This window comes from Zalophus californianus, chromosome 8, assembly GCF_009762305.2.
Source record: "Zalophus californianus isolate mZalCal1 chromosome 8, mZalCal1.pri.v2, whole genome shotgun sequence".
Lineage (NCBI taxonomy): Eukaryota > Metazoa > Chordata > Mammalia > Carnivora > Otariidae > Zalophus > Zalophus californianus.
In genome coordinates, this window is record NC_045602.1 from 8,436,191 (window position 1) to 8,458,145 (window position 21,955).

General features: G+C 44.0%; 1 protein-coding gene and 1 long non-coding RNA gene across 2 annotated transcripts in view; one reads left to right on the forward strand and one right to left on the reverse strand.

The window, feature by feature from the left end:
* On the reverse strand, window positions 1-18,570 carry PDIA6 (protein disulfide isomerase family A member 6). The gene is made up of 13 exons (XM_027620612.1): window positions 18,438-18,570; window positions 12,693-12,834; window positions 9,771-9,828; window positions 9,200-9,326; window positions 7,553-7,659; window positions 6,068-6,198; window positions 5,547-5,661; window positions 4,885-5,025; window positions 3,927-4,011; window positions 3,718-3,790; window positions 2,572-2,730; window positions 1,064-1,160; window positions 1-467 (listed from the first exon to the last, which is right to left on the reverse strand). The coding sequence occupies exons 1-13, from the start codon at window positions 18,454-18,456 to the stop codon at window positions 399-401; spliced, it is 1,323 nt and encodes a 440-aa protein (XP_027476413.1). The 5' UTR covers window positions 18,457-18,570; the 3' UTR covers window positions 1-398.
* Window positions 13,815-21,955, forward strand: part of LOC113937002 — a 28,842-nt gene continuing 20,701 nt past the window's right edge. Inside the window, exon 1 of the long non-coding RNA XR_003524447.2 lies at window positions 13,815-18,090. This is a non-coding gene — a long non-coding RNA (uncharacterized LOC113937002). The remainder of the gene's footprint in view (window positions 18,091-21,955) is intronic.

Consider the following 21,955-nt stretch of genomic DNA (forward strand, 5'->3'; position numbering starts at 1 on the left):
TTGGCATTGTCCAAAATATTTTATTTTTTTAATGGAAAAAAGCCATTAATATTCGAATGAAAGAATCACATTAAAAAACAATATGTAAGAAACAGCTTCCAAGAACATTCAAGCAGCAGTCAGAGGGAGGGAAAAATACGTCAACAGCCCATCAGTTTTTCTCCAAATATTACCCGATAGAATACAACCCAATTTCACTGGCTACAACAATTCATAGAATTTTTCATTGTTTTCTTGAGATGCAAAGTTCACTGTTGCAGTGTTTTCACATGACCAATCAAGTGCTACTTCTTGGTTAAAAAGGCCACTGGTAGACTCATCTGATCGTGAAGAATGTTCCTTCACTGCTGGGGAAATTTGCTCCCAAGAAAAGAAAACTCAAGTCTGTGCCAAGCCTCTCACAGCTCATCTCTTTCCAAATCATCCAGCTCCACGTCACTGAGGTCAATGTCGTCTTCCACGGGAAGCTGGAAAACGAAGCCAACGTGAGGCCCCTCAGGGGCTGGGGGGGGGGGGGAGGCAGGGTGAGGGGCTCAGAGCACACGGGCTCACCACGGAGCAGTCATTTCTAGAGATGCCCCAGATTACAGAGCTCGTTCCTCCCTAACCCACCTCCTGCTTTTAACACTGCCTATTATTTCATAGCTGGAAAAGCTGAGAACTTGGGTGAAGTACGAATTCAACAAATTACCACCCCTTTAACACCAACAGCCATTTAGCTTGTCCTTCTGAGGAAGAAGGGGCAGAAGTGTACTAGAATAAATGCTCATTTCAAAGCTATAATTTTGTGTCTTGCAGACACACAGTAAGTGAATTCCAGGTTAAACAGTTTCGGGGTGATAATCAGGAAAGAAACCTCATTACTGAAATTTATCTCATCGTCTCTGTCAAGAATACCCAGGGCCCGTTTCTGACAGCATGCTAAGGCTGACGTCTGGTGGAGAGGACCGGGCTTACAAACGGCAAAGATGCCCAGGGACAGGGAGAATACGGAGAGGCCGGACGAGCACCTCGGTGACAAGTCCCGCCGGCACACGGCCCCCCACGCGCCCCGGGGACTCACCACGCCGTCCTTGCCGTCCCAAGGCTCTCTGGCGCTGATGGCAGGGAAGGCCCCGCCTCCTACAGGTGCCGTGGAGCCCCGCCCGAATGAGAGCTCCCTGGGGCGCAAAGGACCAAAGCAAGCACAACCGGATGAAGAAACCATGTTTTAAAAATGACGACGTAAAAACAAACAAACAAACAAACAAACAAAACACACAAATAAATAAATAAATAAATAAATATGACGACGTGCCTATAGGTTCCTGCAGAGGCATTTCTCACCTCTTGCTCCTGAACAGTATATCATCTTTTCAAGCGAGGACAGCAATGCAACCAGGCGTGAAATTACTTGGGTCTTGGCATCAGATAAAACCAGTTATCACCAATTATTAAGAAAAACTTATTTTGCTAAAATACAAATTAAGTACACAATAACTATCAAATGTGATGTAGAACACGGGTGCAACCCAGACAGTTCCATGAACTATTCACCTCCTCTGTACTAAACAAACGACAAACCAGAAAAGGAAAACCAGTTGAAAAGAAATGTGAATAAACTCAAAGCTGAGGTTAGACCCTGTTGTTTCCAATAACTGAGTCCAAAGGCTCCATCTTGTTATGTAATTATTACCGTCATACATTTCCTATGGTTTCTGACACTGGAATCAGCTGTTGAAAAAGGATGACATACTTCTAAGTATAGCTGACCCCGGAACAACACGGGCTGAACTGTACAAGTCCATTTACACAGATTTTTTTTTACACTACAGTAATGTAATGTATTTTCTCTGATTGTCTTAATTACAGTTTCTTTTCTGGGGCTTACTTCATTGTAGGAATACAGTATATGATACATAAAACCTACAAAATATGTGTTAATCAACTACCAAGAGCTTATTCTCAGCTCTACAGTACTGAAGGGAGACAAGGTCTGGGTCGAAGAGGTTCACCTTTGTGATAGTCAGTTATGAGGAAGAGGCATTAACCAAAACAGTGCAGTGTCAATGCCTTGCATTTGGCTGGAAGGTGATTAAGTCAATTTTAGGATGAGCTGAAGAGCAGGACAGAGAGCTCTGTACAACATTGGGTTTGGGAACCCTTAGTGTTGTTTGCACATCGCTGCAGTCACTTCAGAAGTACGCTCGTTTTCACATAATAATCTTCTAGAGCTAATGGCCAGAAATCGACGGGGTACTACCTGAGGTCAGGGGCACCAAGCGTGCTAGGGTGGGAATGGGTGAGAAAGGGCTCCTTCTAGCCCATGTGATATTTCTATGAGAATCAGGAAGAGCTCAATGCCAATGGCACAAGATGGCAAGGTGGCCATCACTCTACAGAATCCTTCCGCAGAAAAGAGAACATAGCTCTTACAGGAAGATGATTTAGAACTCAAACATCTAATTCTCCAGAATTCCAAATGCAAAATAATTCCATCGACTGCTTGGTCTATGTAAGCCTAGTTTTGAACCCACATCACCACAGAACTAAGCCACAAAACAAAAACAACTCAAGAAAGCAAGAAATTACCTGAGAAACTCATTAATGCCTTGCTCGCTGAAAGAACCTTTTAGAAGAGCAAATTTCATCTTGCGTGCATTAATGGCCGCCATGGCAGGGTACCCAAACCCTCCAATCCCCAACGCGTTTTCAAGTTCCGACTGGGCTCCAGCTTCGGTCCACAGCCACCTAGAGAAACAGGCTGGTTTTTAGGGTAAAGATCCCTTTGAAATTAGCTGAAATCTAATTATAGCGGGTTTTAAAAAAAAGATTACACTCCCAATATTTTCTGGAATGAAATGGATGTAGAAATAAAAAGAAAGTTTACAAAAACAACGTATTCTAGATGTGCTCTTAACTACAGTTCCTCTCTTATATTCCCTAAACCATACCTCCAGAAGTACCCCCGATCTACAAAATTTTCCTCCCAGCCCCTGAAGTACTGTCCACTAAACCTGGTAAATTTTCTGTCTTTATTACCTGAAATCCTACTAATAACATTTGCGGGATTATGCAAGCTCTCTAGAAGCATCATAACTTCTTTGTAAAACTTACTGGTATGTCATTATTCAATACCGACGAACATGCTCAGCTGCATTTCCTTACTCAACTGCTACAACAGTGAGGAATAACGGGTGCCAGAAGGCGCTGTTCTGTAGGCACACAACCCTGTGCTGAACTCAGGCAGGCGGTGCAGGGTCACCTGTCCCAAAAGGGACAGCAGGGGCAGGAGGGAGGCGGGACAGCAAGAGATATTGAGGAGGAGAAGCAAAAGGTTCAACAGGAGGCAGACATACTTTGTCTGAAAAATCTGCCGTATCAGCCCGCACTTGGAAAAGGGTAAGCAAACACCCCTCTACTTCTCTTTCTTTGTCTGGCCTCCAAAGCTGTGCCGGAGTCCAGTGAGGTGACTCAGGTTTTGCTTGCTAGCTGGGACCCCAACCACCATTTAAAATGACTGCTATGAGAAAAATGTACACCGTGGCACAGATGAGTGTCTTAGAATTCTATCAGAGACCTGCATTCCTTTCCTTCTAGATGGTAGTTATTTACCTCCTAAACTTAAAAAAATGCCAAAGAGAAACAGGGACACATTCTACAGAGAACACAGTGGGAAGCAGAAACTTGAGGAGCAGGACGCTCTCCCAGCCAAGTCATACCGAGATCGTAACTTACCCCCACATTTTCTTTTTGTATTTGTCTGCCAACTTCAGAAGAACGTCTAAGTAAGAATTTCTGCCAGCAGCTCCTAATTTAAAGAGAGTGTTTTCAAGGTAAAGATAAAGGCGTCTGCCACACTCATCAGCGAGAAAGACCCGCAGGGCAGGGAGAGCCGGGCAGGGAGAGCCGCGCAGGGAGAGCAGGGGAGCCTCTGTCCGGCGTACCGGTGTCCAGAATGTGCGGCAGCACAGCCACGACACAGAGCTGGCGCTCCTCACACGTCTTCTTGGCGACGTCCTCACTGATGATCTGCGGGCCCGGAAGACAGGGGGTGGGTGGAAGGCCACTGACACAGAACCCAAAACTCAGCTTGAGAACACACACTTGGCATCGTCACATTCACTCAAGAGCAGAGCAGTTCATGAGACCGAGCGACTCCTCCGGAATACGACGGCCTTGTTTGCCATGCGGCACCAGCGACAGCTCTGCTCTGTGCGGGACTTCTGCGACTGCTCCCAAAGCCCTCCCTCAGGGGGGCCAGAGAGGCGTCGGCGCGTGCACGCACACACACACCCACACCCCTCCCTCCCTCCGTCCGGGGGGCCAGCGAAGCATCAGCGCGCGCACACACACCACACATACCCCCCCCCCCCGCCCCACCACGGTCTCTGAAATGACAAAGGGTGTGGGTGTGGCCTGGCTCTGACACTTACTTGTTTAGCTAGACAGATATATACATATTATGTATTTATGAGCACTTGAGGCTCTCTGGGCCTCCGTTTCCTCATGTAAAATGGAGATAAAAGCAGTATTTACCTCTAGGCATTCATGTGAGAACCGAGAGAAACAGACGTAAAAGCACCAGCACGATGCCTGTCCCACGCTTCTCCGCAAATAACAGCTATTACTTAGAGAACGAGGGCAGCGTGACCGGGTGCATTCTGTTTTTAAGCAGCTTGGTACACCTGTCCTCAGACTGTAATTATTTTAGTACTGAAAGTTATGAAAAGCAGCAATTTATCAGACAGGTTTTCCCCACCGGGAAGTACAAGAACACCTTCGAGAGAACGCTTTAAAAGGGAAAGAGCGCATCTGAAAGGGCAAAACGAGTGTCACTGCCGCATTAGTGCCCCTGCCGTCAGCCTGGATGAGTGCTTATCTGTGGCGATGGAAGCGGTTTACCTCCAGCAGCTCCGGGGGGGGGGCATTCTCAGAAAACAAATCCAGGGCCCGGGAGACAATGTCAGATCGTGTCCGCCCCCCATCATAATCCACAGGAGACTCTCCCTTCTGAAATATCTTGATTGTAGGAAATCCCCTAATCTATTAAAAAGACAAGACAGAATCAAATTAACATTTAATAAGAAATAAAATAACCTTATGCATTCTGAAAGTACCTTGTAGGTAATTTAACATAACAATATCCCCAGCCTGCATCAGTGATCAGGGATGAGACACAAAGATCTGTTAATCAGGCGGTTTTAACAATCTGCCTACCAGGCACAGCCAAGTCTTATTCAAACCTTGCATTTATACTTAATACAACATATCTGCTCTAGAACAAACGGACCAAGTTCAAAAGCAATGAGTAACTTGTAAAAGCCTGGGCAAGCTGAAGATTCACATTAAGCACACAGCAGAAATAGTGAGATACTGGATTAAAAAAAAAAAAAAAAGTCTTGCGTTGAAGACTTAATAGTTTTAACAATCAAGTAATTCAGTTGCATTACAAATGGCCAAACATCTCCCCTCCTACCACACAGGGAGGCTTAAAATACTGGATGAAGTAATAGTTGAAAATACGGTGTATTTCTCAAAGAAATGAGCCTTACAGACACACTCACCTCATATCGGCTGGCTAGAAGCTGGTTAACTGTGGCATCCACGGCTGCAAGCTTCACTTTTCCCTTCGTTTGCTCTTTCACCTCTGTAGCTGCAGCAGCCCATTCTGGCTCAAGGCTATAGAAAAATATTTGCACTTTAAAAGTATATTTTAACTCTCGGCATAAATACTTAAGCTGATGTGTGTATTTCTGCCCAGTCCAGTGAGATCTGGACACACGTTTTGTGTGTGTGTGTTGGGGCAGGGGGGTGGGCACAAGTGATACCACCCTTCCAACTTTCCCTTCCCTTTGTGGGCCTTTGTGACTGCCCTCCCCAAATCGGGATGCTGGCTCCCTGCTCATCTCTGAAAACACGACAGAAGATACTCTTGACTCTCATGCCAACATGTAACAATCATTTAGAATCCAGAGTTTTTCTGGAGATCTCAGTGATTACCTGGGTCTGGGTCAGCTTCTTCAAAACAAACGAGGTGACTATACTGAAGCACTGTGACTCGAAGAACATGGTAGAAAGCACTTACTTTTTGCAGTGTCCACACCAAGGAGCATAGAATTCAACCATCCAAACATCGTCACTATCAAGGACATTCTTATCGAAGCTGTCGTCCGTCAGCTCAATCACATCCTTCTTGCTTGAACTTTCACTCCTACCCTGTCACGGGTGACATTAAATATTAAACTACCCACAGCCAGAAAGCACACTATTCCTGTTCTAGATAGATTTAACAATCTCACCCACATCTTAACAAAGTTTGGAGCTTTTCTTTCAAGTAAAAACTATTTTACTCAGATTGGGGACACTCCTTAATAGTATTTTTGCATGTTAAGCAGCGTTTACTATCAATTACCAATCCCTACAGTATAATATCATCTGCTATTTTGTTAAGAGAAACCCCACATGGCTCACAGAACCACCCAGCAACACTACTCTAATTCAGACTGGGCACAACTGCTCATTCATCCCAGGATGTTAAACGTACCACAGTTGCTACCCTTCCATAGATAAGATCCCTACCAGTCAAGAGAGCTAAATAGAACATTTAATCCTTTTTTTCAAAGATTTTTTTTTTTAAGTTTTATTTATTTAAGTCCTCTCTATACCCAACATGGGGCTCAAACTCACAACCCCGAGATCAAGAGTCGCACGCTCCTCCGACTGGGCCAGCCAGGTGTCCCCAGTGAATTTTCTTGAGTACCAAAGCTCAGAGGCAGTCAGTTCTGTTTACTGCTTTCTGGTGCCTGGGCCAAAAGCCATGGAGATAGGGGAGACAACTGTGCCCACTAAATGTCAAAGTTTGAAATAAAAGGCAAGAGCGTGGAATCTCTGGGTAAGTTCTCAGTCTGTGTAAGGAAGCTAGTTTTACTGGTCTCTTTAAGAGTCAAGGGCCATTTTATCTATGTCTGTAAGAATTTAATGCCTCTTCACAAGAATGGAAGTACATCATGGTTAAACATCACATCTCATACGTGAGCATCTAAAAATACCAATCCACGGAACAAGAACTTCTTTCTCTTCTTCCCTGTCCATTTATATAGAATTTTCCAGGATTTCAGGCTGACTGCCAGATATAGGCCAAGAGATCACTCAATTTTATCCCTCTTTGCCCAAAGCCCCTCTGGTCTCGTTCTCTCTCCACTTTAGAACTACAAAGGCCAGAGGATCCCAGAGCCCGGCTCCCCTGGCCTGGAGCTCTTTCTCTGTTTACAGCTCAAACTCTTCCATTTTAGCACTGGGCCGAGGAAGCCCATTTGTGGCCTGGATCTTGGCCTACAGTTGTGGCAAGTTGCCCTGGGACTAGTGACTTCTGAGGAGGCCAAATCAACAGGATGGGTGGCTGACTCCCTCTGGCATCAGCAGATCTAACCTTGTATTATTTTTTTAACTGAAAGTTCACTATCTACAATAGTAGTAATGACTTAAAAAAACAAACTATCCTCTACAAGTAGTCCACATTTTGGCATCAGAATCATCACACACATTAAAAATGAACTTTATACAGCCTTACTTGCTTTCCAGAACTATATCCGCCACCCTTTCCCCCAAGGCGGTCCTTGACGAGCTGGCGCAGGGCACTGAGGGCAGCATCTACGATGGCTTCACCAGTTCTGCCACCTAGAGGAATACAAAGGACAATCAGATGGACGGATGGCGGTGAGCTGTGTGCCTGAAGGACACTTCCTAAATCTGTCAGCTTTATCGGATGTCTGAACATACCCAACAGTACACACGTGTATTTAACACAGGGCCAAGTTCTCCCTACAATGCATTTTGCACTAGACTTTTCACTGGGAAGACCAAATCCCCTTCTTGAGTTTTAGGTTATTAGCGTGAACAAGAATATCCTCCTGCTCACCTATTAATACCATCTACAAATGAGAGTAACTCACAAACATTTACCGAACATGCAACATGTACACAGATAAATAAGAAACTTATTTGGTTAAGAAAGCAGAGAACACTTCTAAATACAAATAACCAATTGAGAAAAACAGAAGGAACTATTTCTATGATAATGGAGAGAAAAAAAAATGTGGACAAAGTAGAATATGAAATGCCTGAAGCCAAGTAACTGGAAAGCAATCCAGGCCTCTTTTTTCTACCTTGCTTAACAACAGTTATCTTGGGCTTTTTTTAGGTTCTCTAGCTGAATTTAATCCTAATCTAAGAAGTAATAAACCCTGTAAATGAAACTCACTAATGATAACAGCCTTTGGAAATTTAACCAAAAACTATATACTCAAGAAAAAATCAGGGGGCTATTAACTGACTCGGAAGTGTGCAGATAATACAGGCCATGAGGCTATCTTCAGAGTTTATTTATTTTTTTTAAAGATCTTATTTATTTATTTGAGAGAGAGAGAGAGAGAGAGAATGAGAGAGAGAACACGAGAGGGAAGAGGGTCAGAGGGAGAAGCAGACTCCCCGCTGAGCAGGGAGCCCGATGCGGGACTCGATCCCGGGACTCCAGGATCATGACCTGAGCCGAAGGCAGTCGCTTAACCAACTGAGCCACCCAGGCGCCCCTATCTTCAGAGTTTAAAGGCAAAACTCTAATAAAGTCTCTTTGGAAAATTTCGTATTTTTTTTTTTTTTTTTTAAATAGTTTATCAAACTGTCAAGGAAGAGAGAAAAACGTCTGAGAACCCTTTCGGACCTGACATTAGAAAGAAAATATAGTACAGCAACATGCAGAATATGTTTGAATTGTGTCGTTCTGTGGCCTTGGCCGACACTTCCTAACACAGAAGGGAAGCCCTGCACATAACACGGCCTTCTGTTCCTTCTCTAACTCTAGATGCCTTCACCCTCTGAACCAGCGCCCCTTCCTCCAATCTACCTGGAAATATACCAGATTAAGAAATGTACTAGCAAGAAAGAGAGGGTTTTCTCACTCTAGACCAAGAGTTGGCGAACTCTTTGTGAAGTGCCAAACAGCAATTATTTTCAGCTGGGCGGGCCTTTCTATCAGTTGCAGCTACTCGATGCTGCCATTTTAGTGGGAAAGCAACTACAGACAATATGTAAACAGGTGTGACTGTGTTCTGAAAAGCTTTATTTACAAAAACAAACGGGCCCTTCCTCCTAATTTTTACCTACCTGCTCAAATTAAAATTCTAACCAGGGGAATGGAATAGTTAGGAAAAGTCCTTACCCTGATAATCTTCTGGTCTGTTTTTGTTGGAGCCAAAAATCTTAATGGTAGGAAATCCCTGAACGCCATATTGACCTCCTAGAGACTGATGTTTATCTGCGTCAACCGCACCAACTTTTACAACATCCTGTGAAAACATAAAAGTATTATCTATTTTTCTTTCAACTGGAGCAGACTCCACAAAAACCCATCATTTGATTCTTGTAGACTCAGGGACAAGATAATAAAGGGCAGGGTTAGGTTGATAAACAGAATTAATGAAGGCTCTTGCCTAGAAAATCATTACTACACGGAATGACGGGTGAACTGTAAGTCAGCCTTAGAGGGAACTCTGCAGTTCCCAGAATTACCATGACGAAGAGTAATTATGTCACTAATCCGGAAAACTGAGTTAACAAAAATAGACAATGTAAAAATTAAATGTATATTATCCCTTTGCTCCCTACATCATTCTGGCACCAGACCAAGGGTTCTGAGCTTAATATGCAAATCAACTTCCTATCCTACATTAAGCCCAGTTGCACACTTATTTATACATTCACAGGTGAATGTGGACATCTTAGAAACTTACTTTTAATGCAGTTGCTACTTTCTTCCATTCTGGTGTCAACCTCTGGCAGTGGCCACACCTTTTAGGAGATGAAAACACAAGGCAACAATTAATGTCTTTGATCCCCAATTCAAAAATACTCCACCAGGGCACCTGGGTGGCTCAGTTGGTTTAGCGTCTGCCTTCAGCTCAGTCATGATCTCAGGGTCTTGGGATCGAGTCCCGCATCGGGCTCCCTGCTCAGGGGGAGCCTGCTCCTCTCTCTCCCCCTCTGCCTGCTGCTCCCCCTGCTTGTGCTTGTTCTGTCAAATAAATAAAATCTTTAAAAAAAAAAAAGTTATATATACACAAACCTGTTACGTTTATACCACTTATCGAGGTTGCAGACGTTATACTGTTCATTTTCATGGTTGAATAACATCCATTGTATGAAGATACCATAACCAGTTTACCCATAGGTGATTAGTTTTTTTTGTTTGTTTGTTTTTTTCTTTTTTTAAAAAACAGAGTAAAGTCTCCTAACTAGGCTTCTAAGGACCTAATGAGCAAATGCCATGTGCCAGGACCATGAGGGGCCCTTCGTACAGGATTTCATTTCATTGGCACAACACTGAAGACAGGCCTTGTTATCTTCATCTTAAGGATGAGGAGACAGAGGTGGAGAAGAAACCTGTCCACTATCACACAGTCGTCCGTGACAGAGCTGCTGGATAGGTCTGTGACTCCAGGTCCCATGTTTTTAATCACTATATATTAGCACCTTCCACAGGGGCCTAAGCTTAATCCGATATTTTAAAAGTTAGGATCTTCTGGGAAATGTCCCGGAATGCTGCTTCTACATACTTCTATCTAGTATCTTTTGCTGTCCACACGCTCCTACTTAGAAGTCCAGGAGTCAAAATTTTATAGGACTTTGTGCCTCTTTAATTTGGGTTTATACTATGAAAGGACTCAAATCAGAAATTATCAGAGTGTATATTCCCTTCAATTTCTACATGAAGCATAGTAAAGACAGATCAAAATGCCACGTAAATCTAAATATAGCACACCTCTAACCCAAGTGTTCCTCACCTGCGGTCCACAGACCCTGAAGGTGTTGGTGGATAAAAATCCAGGGGCTCCAGGAACTTTTGATGGCGGGGGGGGGGGGGAGAGGAACACCTCTATTTTGCTAACTTGCAATGGAAACGAAGGCTTTCCTTCAATGATGAACATTCACAACACACCAACTGTCACAAACAAAAACTCACAGCTACTCTTAGATCACTACCACAGCTCCTACACTTCTCTTCCAAACTCGTTTATGCTCATCACTACTTCACGATTATGGCATCTAGGTGTTAGGGCTGCTGCTAGATCTTGGTATTTACTGTCCCAGTGAACAAGTACTAGATAACCACATCAAGATTTATTTTAGTATTTTGACAATGTTATTTCGATATTTTAGGTTCCCTCTGCAACCCTATATGCTTTATTTTACACAGAGAAAAGGAAAATCTTTATTCTGGAAAGAATTCAAAGCCTTCACCAAGCTGCCAAGTCCAAACACAAGAAAAGGGGAAAAACACCTGCTCTAATGAGACCTCCTGTTCTCCAGAACATTAGGAAGCAAAACTGCCATGGAACAGTAACCGTTAACTACAGGGTCCGGATCCAGCCTTCTCAATGATGCTCTTCGGTTTAGTTTTGGAATGAGGTATATTCTCTTTATATCGTAGCTCCCTAAAACAATGTCAATTACCATAAATGATAAAAAAAAAATCTAACTTGTAAAAATTGCATACAAAGGCATTCAACAATAGAACAATCTGTACAATTACTATTTGTGCATTTACTAATACGAATGAACTAACCCATATAGAATGCTCACTTGGATTTAACAAAAAGAGAAGCTTTAAAAAAAATAATAATAAAGGCACTCAGATGAATAGTATTCACAATGTGGCAACATACAAGTAGAGGGTTTTACCTTAATTTGCTACACTGAACATTAAGTGACATAGTCCATGAGGACTGGTAATGAGTTTCCAAAATTCAGTTTCATGGTCTTGCAAAGGAAAAAATTAAACCAATACAGGAAAACCTTTCATTAGGCCTATCCTAAAATGCACCCACTCAGGTAAAAGAATCTGTAAGAATTTCATTTACTACTCCTACGTGAGCGTAGGGGGTGCAGCTCACATCTAAAAGTACTTCCTGAGGTCATTTGCAGGACACAGCTGGCTGGGGCTCAGGTCTCCTCAGGGTACCCTCGGCCTGGCCTGCTAGATTACAGAAGTAACAGCCTTGTGCACATTTTGCAGTTTCCATTCATCTGTCTCTACACTTCTCTATTTGTTGGGTTTTTGTTTTGTTTGTGTTATATGCTTAACTATATCAACAATTAGTGCAATATTGTATTTTGACTCTAATTGTGCACCATTAATTTCAATGATAATTGCATCTTTACCCCACAAGGGTTTTTGGGGTTTTTTTGTTTGTTTGTTTTTTTCCAGCAATGCATGTAAGGCAAGAGAAGAATTTTAAAATTAAACCAGTTTTTAATGACATACTTCTGGAAGCAACTCTCTCCAAGACACAGAATGGAATCAATCACTAGTTCTTCCCTTTCCTGTGCCCAATATTCTTTCAGCATAAGTAAGTTTCCCTTCCATCAAGATCCTACTCACCTCATCATTGAGATATACCTTCTTAAAATTCTAAGAATGATTTTCTTCCTTTTTGCAGCAATCAGCTACTCCAACCATTCTTTTTCAGTGGACTTGATCTCCATGGCCTTTAACTCACACCACTTTGGGGAGTCTCCCACTTCCCTCTCTACTTCTTTTAAACAAGCAGTAAACTAGATAAACTAGATGACTGAATAAAATCATACGTCCATATAATATTTTCTCTAATTTTATAAAGTACCATAAATAACCCACAACATGGCTTTACACTTACCATGGAGCATAGAATTCTACAAGCCACAAGCTAGCACTTTGAATAACTTCTCGGTTGAAATTTGATGGAGTTAGTTCAATCACATCATCGCTGGAGGAATAGAGACCATTCGCTGCCAGGAAGAAGGTGCAGCTCATCAGACCTGCAGTAATGACACAAAGCACAGCATGAGCAAAAGGGTTCATGCTCTGGCAGCAAACTTGGCAACGGGAGTCTTCTTCAATTGCCCAGTGTCCTCCCGGGTCAGGGCCCTTTGAATCCCTGGCCACATGCTGCTCTTGTAGCCCCTGGAATCTCACTCCCCCTGGTGCAGGGCACAGCAAGGACACAGAGGCCACACTCTCACCTCTTGAGCTGCAACTGGGAAAAGATTTCTTGCTTTGTGCTTATGCATGAACATCTTCATTCTTTACAATCACCTTGTGAGGTACTACTACTACGGCCATTTAATGGGTGAGGACACTGAAATGTTGGCAGGCTACCCTGTGACCCTGGGCAATCTACACAGCATTTATTTTTTGTGTTATGCAGTTGCAATATTAGAACACTACCTTTATTACTTTCTTTTGAAGGAAAAAAATCACTTGTTTCCTCCACTAAACTGGGACTCTGTCAAGGGCAATAATTGCTTTTATAAATACTTTCATTTCTGCTAACACTATTCATGGCAATCAGTAGGCACTTACAATGCTGTTGGATGAGCTTACAAAGAATTTTCATGTACATGTTATAAAGCGAGGATGGAGTCCTGTGGTATTATTTTCTTTTTTAAAAAAGATTTTTATTTATTTATTTACAGAGAGATAGCAAGAGCAGGAACACAAGCAGGGGGAGTGGGAGAGGCAGAAGCAGGCTTCCTGCCGAGCAGTGAGCCCGATGCAGGGCTTGATCCCAGGACCCTGGCACCATGACCTGAGCCAAAGGCAGACGTTTAACGACTGAGCCACCCAGGCCCCCCTCTTGTCGTATTATTAATAGCACAGTTTAGGGGCACCTGGGTGGCTCAGTTGGTTAAGCGACTGCCTTTGGCTCAGGTCATGATCCCGGAGTCCTGGAATCGAGTCCCACATCGGGCTCCCGGCTCAGCGGGGAGCCTGCTTCTCCCTCTGACCCTCTCCCCTCTCATACTGTTTCTCTCTCTCTCTCTCCCTCTCAAATAAATAAATAAATAAATAAATAAAATCTTTTAAAAAAATAGCAGTTTAACCACACTGTGGACCAAGTGCATTTTTCTTGGCTACTCTACGAACTGAAATGTAATTTTTAACAATTATATAGGAAAACAAGTTCTGATTTATGAATATTTTTGTTTTCTGAATTGGTAGTACTATCAAAATTCCACCTCCTCCTTTTAAATATATATAGGACTTCTTTGTTTTCCAGTTACATTGCATCTAATACCTCCAGAACAATACTTAATAATGGACTGTTCTTGACTTTAATATTTTCTCATCTGCTGGCTTTTGGGTTGCAACATAAAACTTTATGGTATTAGAGAAATTCCTGTTACTTTCTTTTTAGCATCTATGAATATGATCATATAATTTCTTTCATCTACTGATGTAACAAACTGCGAAACTGACCCGTCCTCTAAGGCAGTGTGTGCATATGCCATCTTGTAGATAGAATTTGGAAGATTCCAAATGGAGCTTCTTTGAATAACCCACTGGTAAATTTCTTCTGGAAGGCATGTACACCAATGTTAACTGTTCTGTTGCTACATCTTCCACCTTCTACTTACATAGCACTTTCAATTTTGAGATCACTCTCAAATACATTAGACCACTTGGTTTTCCACAGCATTACTAACCAGAGAGCAGGAATAAGCCCTCTTTTGTAAATAAGAAAACAAAGGCACATCCAGTGGCCCATCTGTGGTCTCTGACTTCTATTTCCAAGTTTTTCCCATTAAACCACTGTTGTCTTTTTAGTGCTCAGGATAAAATGGTTCAGTAGGTCATGGGCATGAATAAACAATGTCATTATATTGTTCAAGAATACTGCATCTGAGGGGGTGCCTGGCTGGCTCAGTCAGCAGAGCAAAGCATGCAACTTTCAACCTCAGGGATGTGAGTTCAAGCCCCACACTGGGCACGGAGACCAAAAAACAAACAAACAAAAAAAACATGGCATCCGAATTATAGATACAGCTAATGTTGTAGGAACTTAGGAAAATAAAACTGTGGACCTAAGGGTGACATAAATTTTATAATGCAGGGGGTATGACCAGATTTGCTTTCTAGAGAGTTTTCTGGCTCTCAGCGTGGGAGAGTGGTGTCACCCAAACCCAGGGAAAGATGGAAAGGGCAACAGTAAGACACGCCATTGGGAGATCAAATAGGAGACCGAAAACTAACTGCTGGATTTAATGAGCGATCCCTGGGGCCCAGGACGGTTGTGGTGGAGTAGTGAAAATAAGCAGCAGCCAACCTGCAAAAGACTGGAGAGAGTAAGAGGGAACAAGTTGATGAAAACAACGGATAACTCTTTAAAACAAGTCTTATTATAAAGAGCACAAGAGGGCAAGCAAATGTGGGGTAGAAGGAAGGTTTCTTTTTAAAGATGAGAGTGATCTGAGCATGAAGGGAAAAAATACGGGGAGCAGGAGAGGCTAAAGTGGAGGAATAATGAAACAGAATGCCTGGAGTTAGGGGAGGGAACCAGAGTCAGTGATGGGGGAGCCGGGGACAGTATGACCTCCTTGTCCACCCCGAGAGGTGAGAAAGGGTGCATGCGGGTGGCGATCAGGCATCCAGAATGGGGCTCTCCCAATGACTGCTGCTGTCCGACATGGCAGCCTCTCGCCACATGCGGCTGCCCCAACACGTACTAACAGTATAAAAAGCGCACGAAGGTTCGAGGACTTGGTAGGGGGAAAAGCATCTTGTTAGTATTTCTGATATTGATGACATGCTAAAATGATATTTTATATACACTGGGGAAACAGATATTAAAATTAATTTCACCTATTTCTTTTTACCTTTTTAAACGAGGCTACTAGAATATTTAAGATTAGATATAAAGTTTGCATTCTTATCTCTACTGGATTGTGCTGCGCAATAATCTTTTTGTTGCTGCAGGGAAGGTTAAGTGGAGTTTGACATATTTAATAAAGTAAATTAAGAAGCCAAGAAGACAGAGTCCTAATTCAGAACACACTTAGAACTTAAGACTGGTCCTGGAAAATCCTCCATGGAGTTCTACTTTCTAAATTTTATCATTTTTTATAAAATCAACATGAATTGATACTTGTTCAATACATTGAGCTCACTGTGGAATTTCTGAAAATGCAAAAGAAAACCCATCAACAGTTCCACTAGAATGGGCAATATTTTGGTGAATATTCTTACTGATATCTCTATGCAATTCAGAGGTCTAAACTTTATTACATTTATATGCATGTGATCTTACTATATACATTCCTTTCTGTAACCTTTTTTCCCTCAGAATGAGTTACAGACATTTTCTATATAATTATGGATTCCTTAGCACCCTCACCCCCTATATAGCCATTATCATGTTGCCAATCCACCCCTGACAGAATTTATTTCCAATCTGTCACTAACAGACTAATGCTAAAAATTGTTATACTTTCCTTCCCCTCAAATAAATATAAATATTTCCTTAAGAGATGATCTTACAGGGAGGATGGGGGAATAGCTAATATTTTGATATATGTATCTGTCCAACTACTCTCCAGAAACTGACATATTAACTATGAATAATGCTTAAATGACACTACATACCAGGTACTGTCTAAACAACTAAGATAGATTAACTCATTTTAAGAACCCTATGTGGTATGTATCATCATACCCATTTTTAGACCAGGAAATGGGAGCCACAGAAAGGGTAACTTGCCTAAGGCCACATCATTATAAAGAGATAGAACATGGTTATGCAATCCAAATTTTTAACCAAAGGCCTGGAGACTGCATTAATATAATCCCAAGGAGGGTCATTAGGTAGATTGTGGCAGAATTGTTTTTTTTTTCCCTTCTCCTGTCAATCAGGGACAGCAGGCTGTTACAAGCAGGCTGGAGTCGCCCAAGGGATGGACCATGATTTTTTACCTCAGGAATGTGCTTCCTTTCCATACAAAGATGGTCATGACATCAGAATAACATGGACTTGGGCTTTTTTTTCTTTTCCTAGTAACGTTGCTGGAGTTATTTGTCTGTAAATTTTGCCTAATTCTCACAAGAGCCTCCCCTTTCTTATAAATGGCTCTCCAATGGAAATGTCTTGATAATAAAGATTTGAGACCTAAATTCCTTAAAAGGCAGTATGACCTAGTAGGGCTAGAAAGAAATTAAATACTCAGGAAAACAGATGAAAAGATGTATAAACGAAAGGAGCCAGTAACTACCCCCTATGAAAACCCTCAAGAAAACAAAAAACCCCGGGGCCATTTAAGATGATAAAGTAGGTCAATCTCCATCAATAATGTCCTGTTTCTGAAATTCACATCGCAGTTCCACTCACTGATAATGAGCACCCATGGGAAACTGGAACATCCGAGTGTCTAGAATCTATGTGAGCAGATGGTTTTGCCATCTGTGGCTCCCCGTTATTCTTCCAGAGTAGTTAAGGATGTTACAAATCCACATCAGCAACATCTCTGTCCCACACCTGCTAGCAAGAGTACATGATCCCAAAGCAGTCCTCTAGAAACCAAGAGGGCTCCCAAAAAATGGTTGACTACATGTATTCAAATAATGAGTTAATTGACAGAATCACAGACTTTCAGAGCCGAGTCTGAATTCACCCGAAGCAAACTAAACAGACACTGCAATCTTTTCCCCTCCTCTATGTTCACTCTCTGCAGTCGTACAGCAAATATTTATATCTCGCTTACCCTCCTGAGACCTCTATGGACTCGTGCATCCTGACAACAACTCAGAGTGGGAGTACTAGCCCAGAGTGGTTAAGTAACTGGCTCCCGCTCACACAGCTAGTAAATGCGGGTGCGGGCTGGGGCTCTGGTCTGGACCCAGAGCGTTCCAGTAACGTCGGTAAGAGCGCCCGGGCTGGGTGGGACCGAGGGGAGCCAGAAAAGAGACGGGATCATCCTCAACCTCACTGACTGTAGTTTCTAAAACAGACATTTACGTAATTCATGGAAGTCTGCGTTCCATTTAGTTTTTGAAAGTTCAAACACATTTAAAGCGCTTTTGGAAGGCACCGTTCCCTATCTCAGGCAACTCTTCGGTCTGATTCCAGGGCTGGGTTTTTGATATTTCAGTTCTTCTCATTAGTGGGGATTCCATAGAACAGGTGACGAGCTCGTGGCTGTGCCGCACGCACGCCGGCGTGAGGACAGCGGGCCCAGAACAAGGGAGCACTGACCCTGACCCTCTCAGGTCGCCCGCGGCCTCAACCTCCGCCAGGAATCAAGGTACTCCGCGCGGCTCCCTCGCAGCTCCCGGCCTTGGCCCCCGCTCGGCCCGCGGCCGTCGCCCCTCCGCCCTGGGTTCGGGCCCAGCCTCGAGGCTCCCCGTCCCCGCCGCGCCACGCTCCCCCGGGTGGGCTGCGGGAGCCCCGCCGCCGTGGCTCCCCTCCGCACGTGCCCCGAATCCGGCAGGGCCCCGCACCCCCGGGCCGGCCGGGCCCGCCACCCCCGGCCCGCCACCCCCCACCCCCCACCCCCCACCCCGCACCCCAGCTCCGGCCAAGGCCGCACGCCCGCCCCGCCCCGCCGGGAACTCCCGGGCGGCCCCCCGAGACGAGGAGGCCGGCGCCTACCCAGCACCAGGCGAGCCATGCCGAGCGCCCGGGCCACCGTGTAGTCCCGCCGTCGCCTGAGCTCCGCGCGCCGCGCCCCCGCCGCCCCACGTCCCGCCCTCAGCCGGTGAGGCAGGCGCCGGGCGGAGCGGCGGGGACCGGCCGGAAGGCGCTCTCTAAGCCGTGGCCGCGGCTCATTGGTCCTGGAGGGCTTCGCTCATTCGCATAGCCAATGGAAGGTGGCCGGGTAGAGGTTCCCGGTTTGATTTTTTTATTGGGGGCGGGGCGAGCGGCGGAAGGAGGGACTTGCTGGGGGCGGGGCGGGCCAACCTCTCCTTTCTCCGTGGCGCTCAGATCCCCCCCACCCCGAGCTTGGCGTTCAGCCCTTCTCCCCTCCCGTAGAGTCCGGTGTTCGGTTCTTCTTATTTTAAGGGTCTTTATTCTCTCTTTCCCTCCCTGGCCTCTAACGAGCCCCTTTCCAGGCTTCACTCATCCCTTGCCTCCTCCGCTCCCCACCCCTTAACCCTCTTTGTCTCCAGGGAGGATAACTTTTTTTTAGGCCCTCAGTACATCTAGGACCTTATTAAATGCCATATTAATTTCTCTTTTCTAATCTTTCTCGTCTACCGGACGAGTATTCAGTTAAACGCTTGCTAAGCACGTACTGTATGTGCCATAATTGAACACGTTATTTATTTTGTTGAATTACTTTAAAAGTTCCCAAGTCCAGGGCACCTGACTACAAAACCTTTTCACTGATAGATCAGGTTCTCTGTGGAAGCCTGTCGGGCTTCAGCTTCAGAGCTCCTCAGTACGGGGTTTCCTTCCTTGCCCTGCGAGGGGCCTTAGCAATGCGATCAGAGGTCATGTGTTTTGCAAAATTTGCAAAAGTAAAATATTTTAAGCGTAGCAGGCTAAGATACCGCATCCTTCCACTCTCATTTCTCGTCCTGTGTTTGGAGTGGACTTGAGCGTTTTGGTTTTGTATTAGTATTGGTTTATTTCTCTGTAGTGCTTAATGCATAAGACAGCTCGGACTCTGGCCAAAGCATTTAGCATTTAGTGGTGTCCAGGAGTGGTGAGGGCCTGTAGCGCTTCCTGGAGGAAGTGGCACTAGCGCTGAGTCTGAAAGATTTGCCAGGGGAACAGAGGAAGTCATCCAGGCACAGGAAGCTAAAGGGAGTGAAGAAGGCCTAGCAGGGTGAACTGGCACCAAGCAGAGGAAGCTGGCAGCAAACGCCAGATAATGGGGCTGGTGCAGGGGAGGGTGGGAGGGTGAGGTGAGGTTGTGTGGCATCTTGAGATATCCAGATCCTTCGTGCACCTGGGCCGTGTGGATCCCTGATTTTTGATTCTCCAAGATCTCTCTGGGTTTACTGATAACATTGTAAAATCAAAGATTTGGTGTATCAAGGTAATCAGTGGTGGCCTCTCAAGCAAACGGCCCTGAAATCTGGGTGGCCTATACCATAATGCTTTGTTTCTTGATCTCACTGGAAAGCAGCTTACCATGTGGTGACTCAGGGATTCTGGCTTCTCCCATCTTACCATGCCACCATCTTCTACAACATGCGCTCTCAGCATGGGAGATATTACCCTTAAGGGGGCAAAATTGGTTCTTGGGAGAGGCTGGTGAAAAAAATCTTAGATGTTACAAGGGCTACAATACCTAAACAGATATACAGTCTATCTGTGTTTTTCAAATTTCATGGGAGAGAGGGATTTAGGAAAAAAAAAAAAGTCTAAAAAGTCTCCTTAGGGGGATGATAAAAAAAAAAGACCGAGTACACTGTTCTAGAACAGGACTGCCCAAGGAAAATACAATGTCAGCCACAGCCACATATAAAATTAAAAAAAATTTCTAGTAGCCAGGTTGCCTGGGTGGCTCAGTTGGTTAGGAGTCTGCCTTCAGCTCAGGTCATGATCCCAGAGTCCTGGGATCAAGTCCCGAGCGGGCTCCCTGCTCAGCGGAGAACCTGCTTCTCACTCTGCCTGCCTGCTCCCTCTGCTTGTGCTCTCTCTCTCTGATGAATTAATAAAACCTTTGAAAAGAAATTTCTAGTAGCCACATGAAAAAAGTAAAAAGAACATCTGAAGCTAATATAACACTGTCTGTTAACCATACTGGAATTAAAATTAAAAATTAAAATAAAGATTAAATTTAATAACAGAGTTCAACCCAAAATATCCCCAATGTTATCATTTCAACATATAATCATATAAAAATGATTAATGAGCTATTTTGCTTTTTTTTCATGCCAAGTCTTTGAAACTCAGAGTACATTTTATACTTATAGCACATAGACTGGCCACATTTCAAGTGGTCAATAACCATATCTAGCTAGTGGCTACTCTATTGGGCAGCACAGTTCTAGAACCTCCTTCGAGTGCTTGGTTGGTTCTTCTGCATTTGAGTGACTGAAGAGCAAAGTGAGAACAAGCTAGCTATACATTGAAGGCCTTGTGTGTCCTGGAGGCCGTGGGGAGAACAGAAGAATATAGAGAACACAGATTCAGCCACCAGAAGATGGGTTTATCAGTATGTTTTGCTATAATTTAGAATATTCTGTCTCTTCTTAAGCAAAGGCTTAGATGTGTTCACTGTTCACTCATTCACTCATCCTGTCCTTCACTCATTTGCTTGACGAGTATTTACCGAATGCCCATTTATTTCAGGCATCGTGCTAGGTTCCGGGGTCACTACAATGATTAATAGATGTTCCCGGCTCGTAGACGCTCACAGTCCAACGGAGGAGGCAGGTCAGTAAAAAGCTACAGTGAAGGAATATACAGGAAGTTCCATGGGCTCACGTAGAAAGCAAGCAGTTTGCTCTGCTTCAGGGAGTCTGTTGTTGAAGAGGCTTCCTGGGGTGGCAGGAGGCTGGAGGGGGTATTCCAGGCAAGGGCGGGCTTGTGAACAAAGGCACAGAAGTAGAAAAGCACGCGGTGTGCCGTGAATCTCAGGCAACCGTCAGTAGCAGAGCCGTTGAGACCAGTCTCAAAAGCTACACTAAGCCACAGAGACAGTGAACACAGAAGGTCACTTTTCTTTTAGCAACATTGGGTTTTAAGAACAAAAAATTAAAACACTTTACACGACTAGATTCCTTGAATTCTAGAACTTTGGGTGCATATTCAGTATTGCTCTTTAGGTGCTCGGTAAATAAGAACGGAGTGTTCCGGAGTTGGGTGACCAAGATTTGAGACAATTCCAGAAAGTTCCATTGGCCTTGGCAGGAAGCTGAGCCAATTAAGCCCCAGCACCGGGCCGTGGTTCCCGGAAAAGACTGAAGGGGCAACAATAATATTTTCTGAAGTACAGCAGGCTCCTCCTCAGGGTCTTGATCGCCAAGCAGAAAAGAATAAACCAGAGGATTTAAGGAGGTGGACAGGACAATCCAGGACCTTGACTTTTTGTCCCCTAGGGCAATGAACAGAATTAGTAGCTCAGATTTCCACCACATTTCATATAATTAATAATGATAATAATAATAAATAACATATGATAACTTTGCCTGTCCTTCCCCAGACTTTTTAAA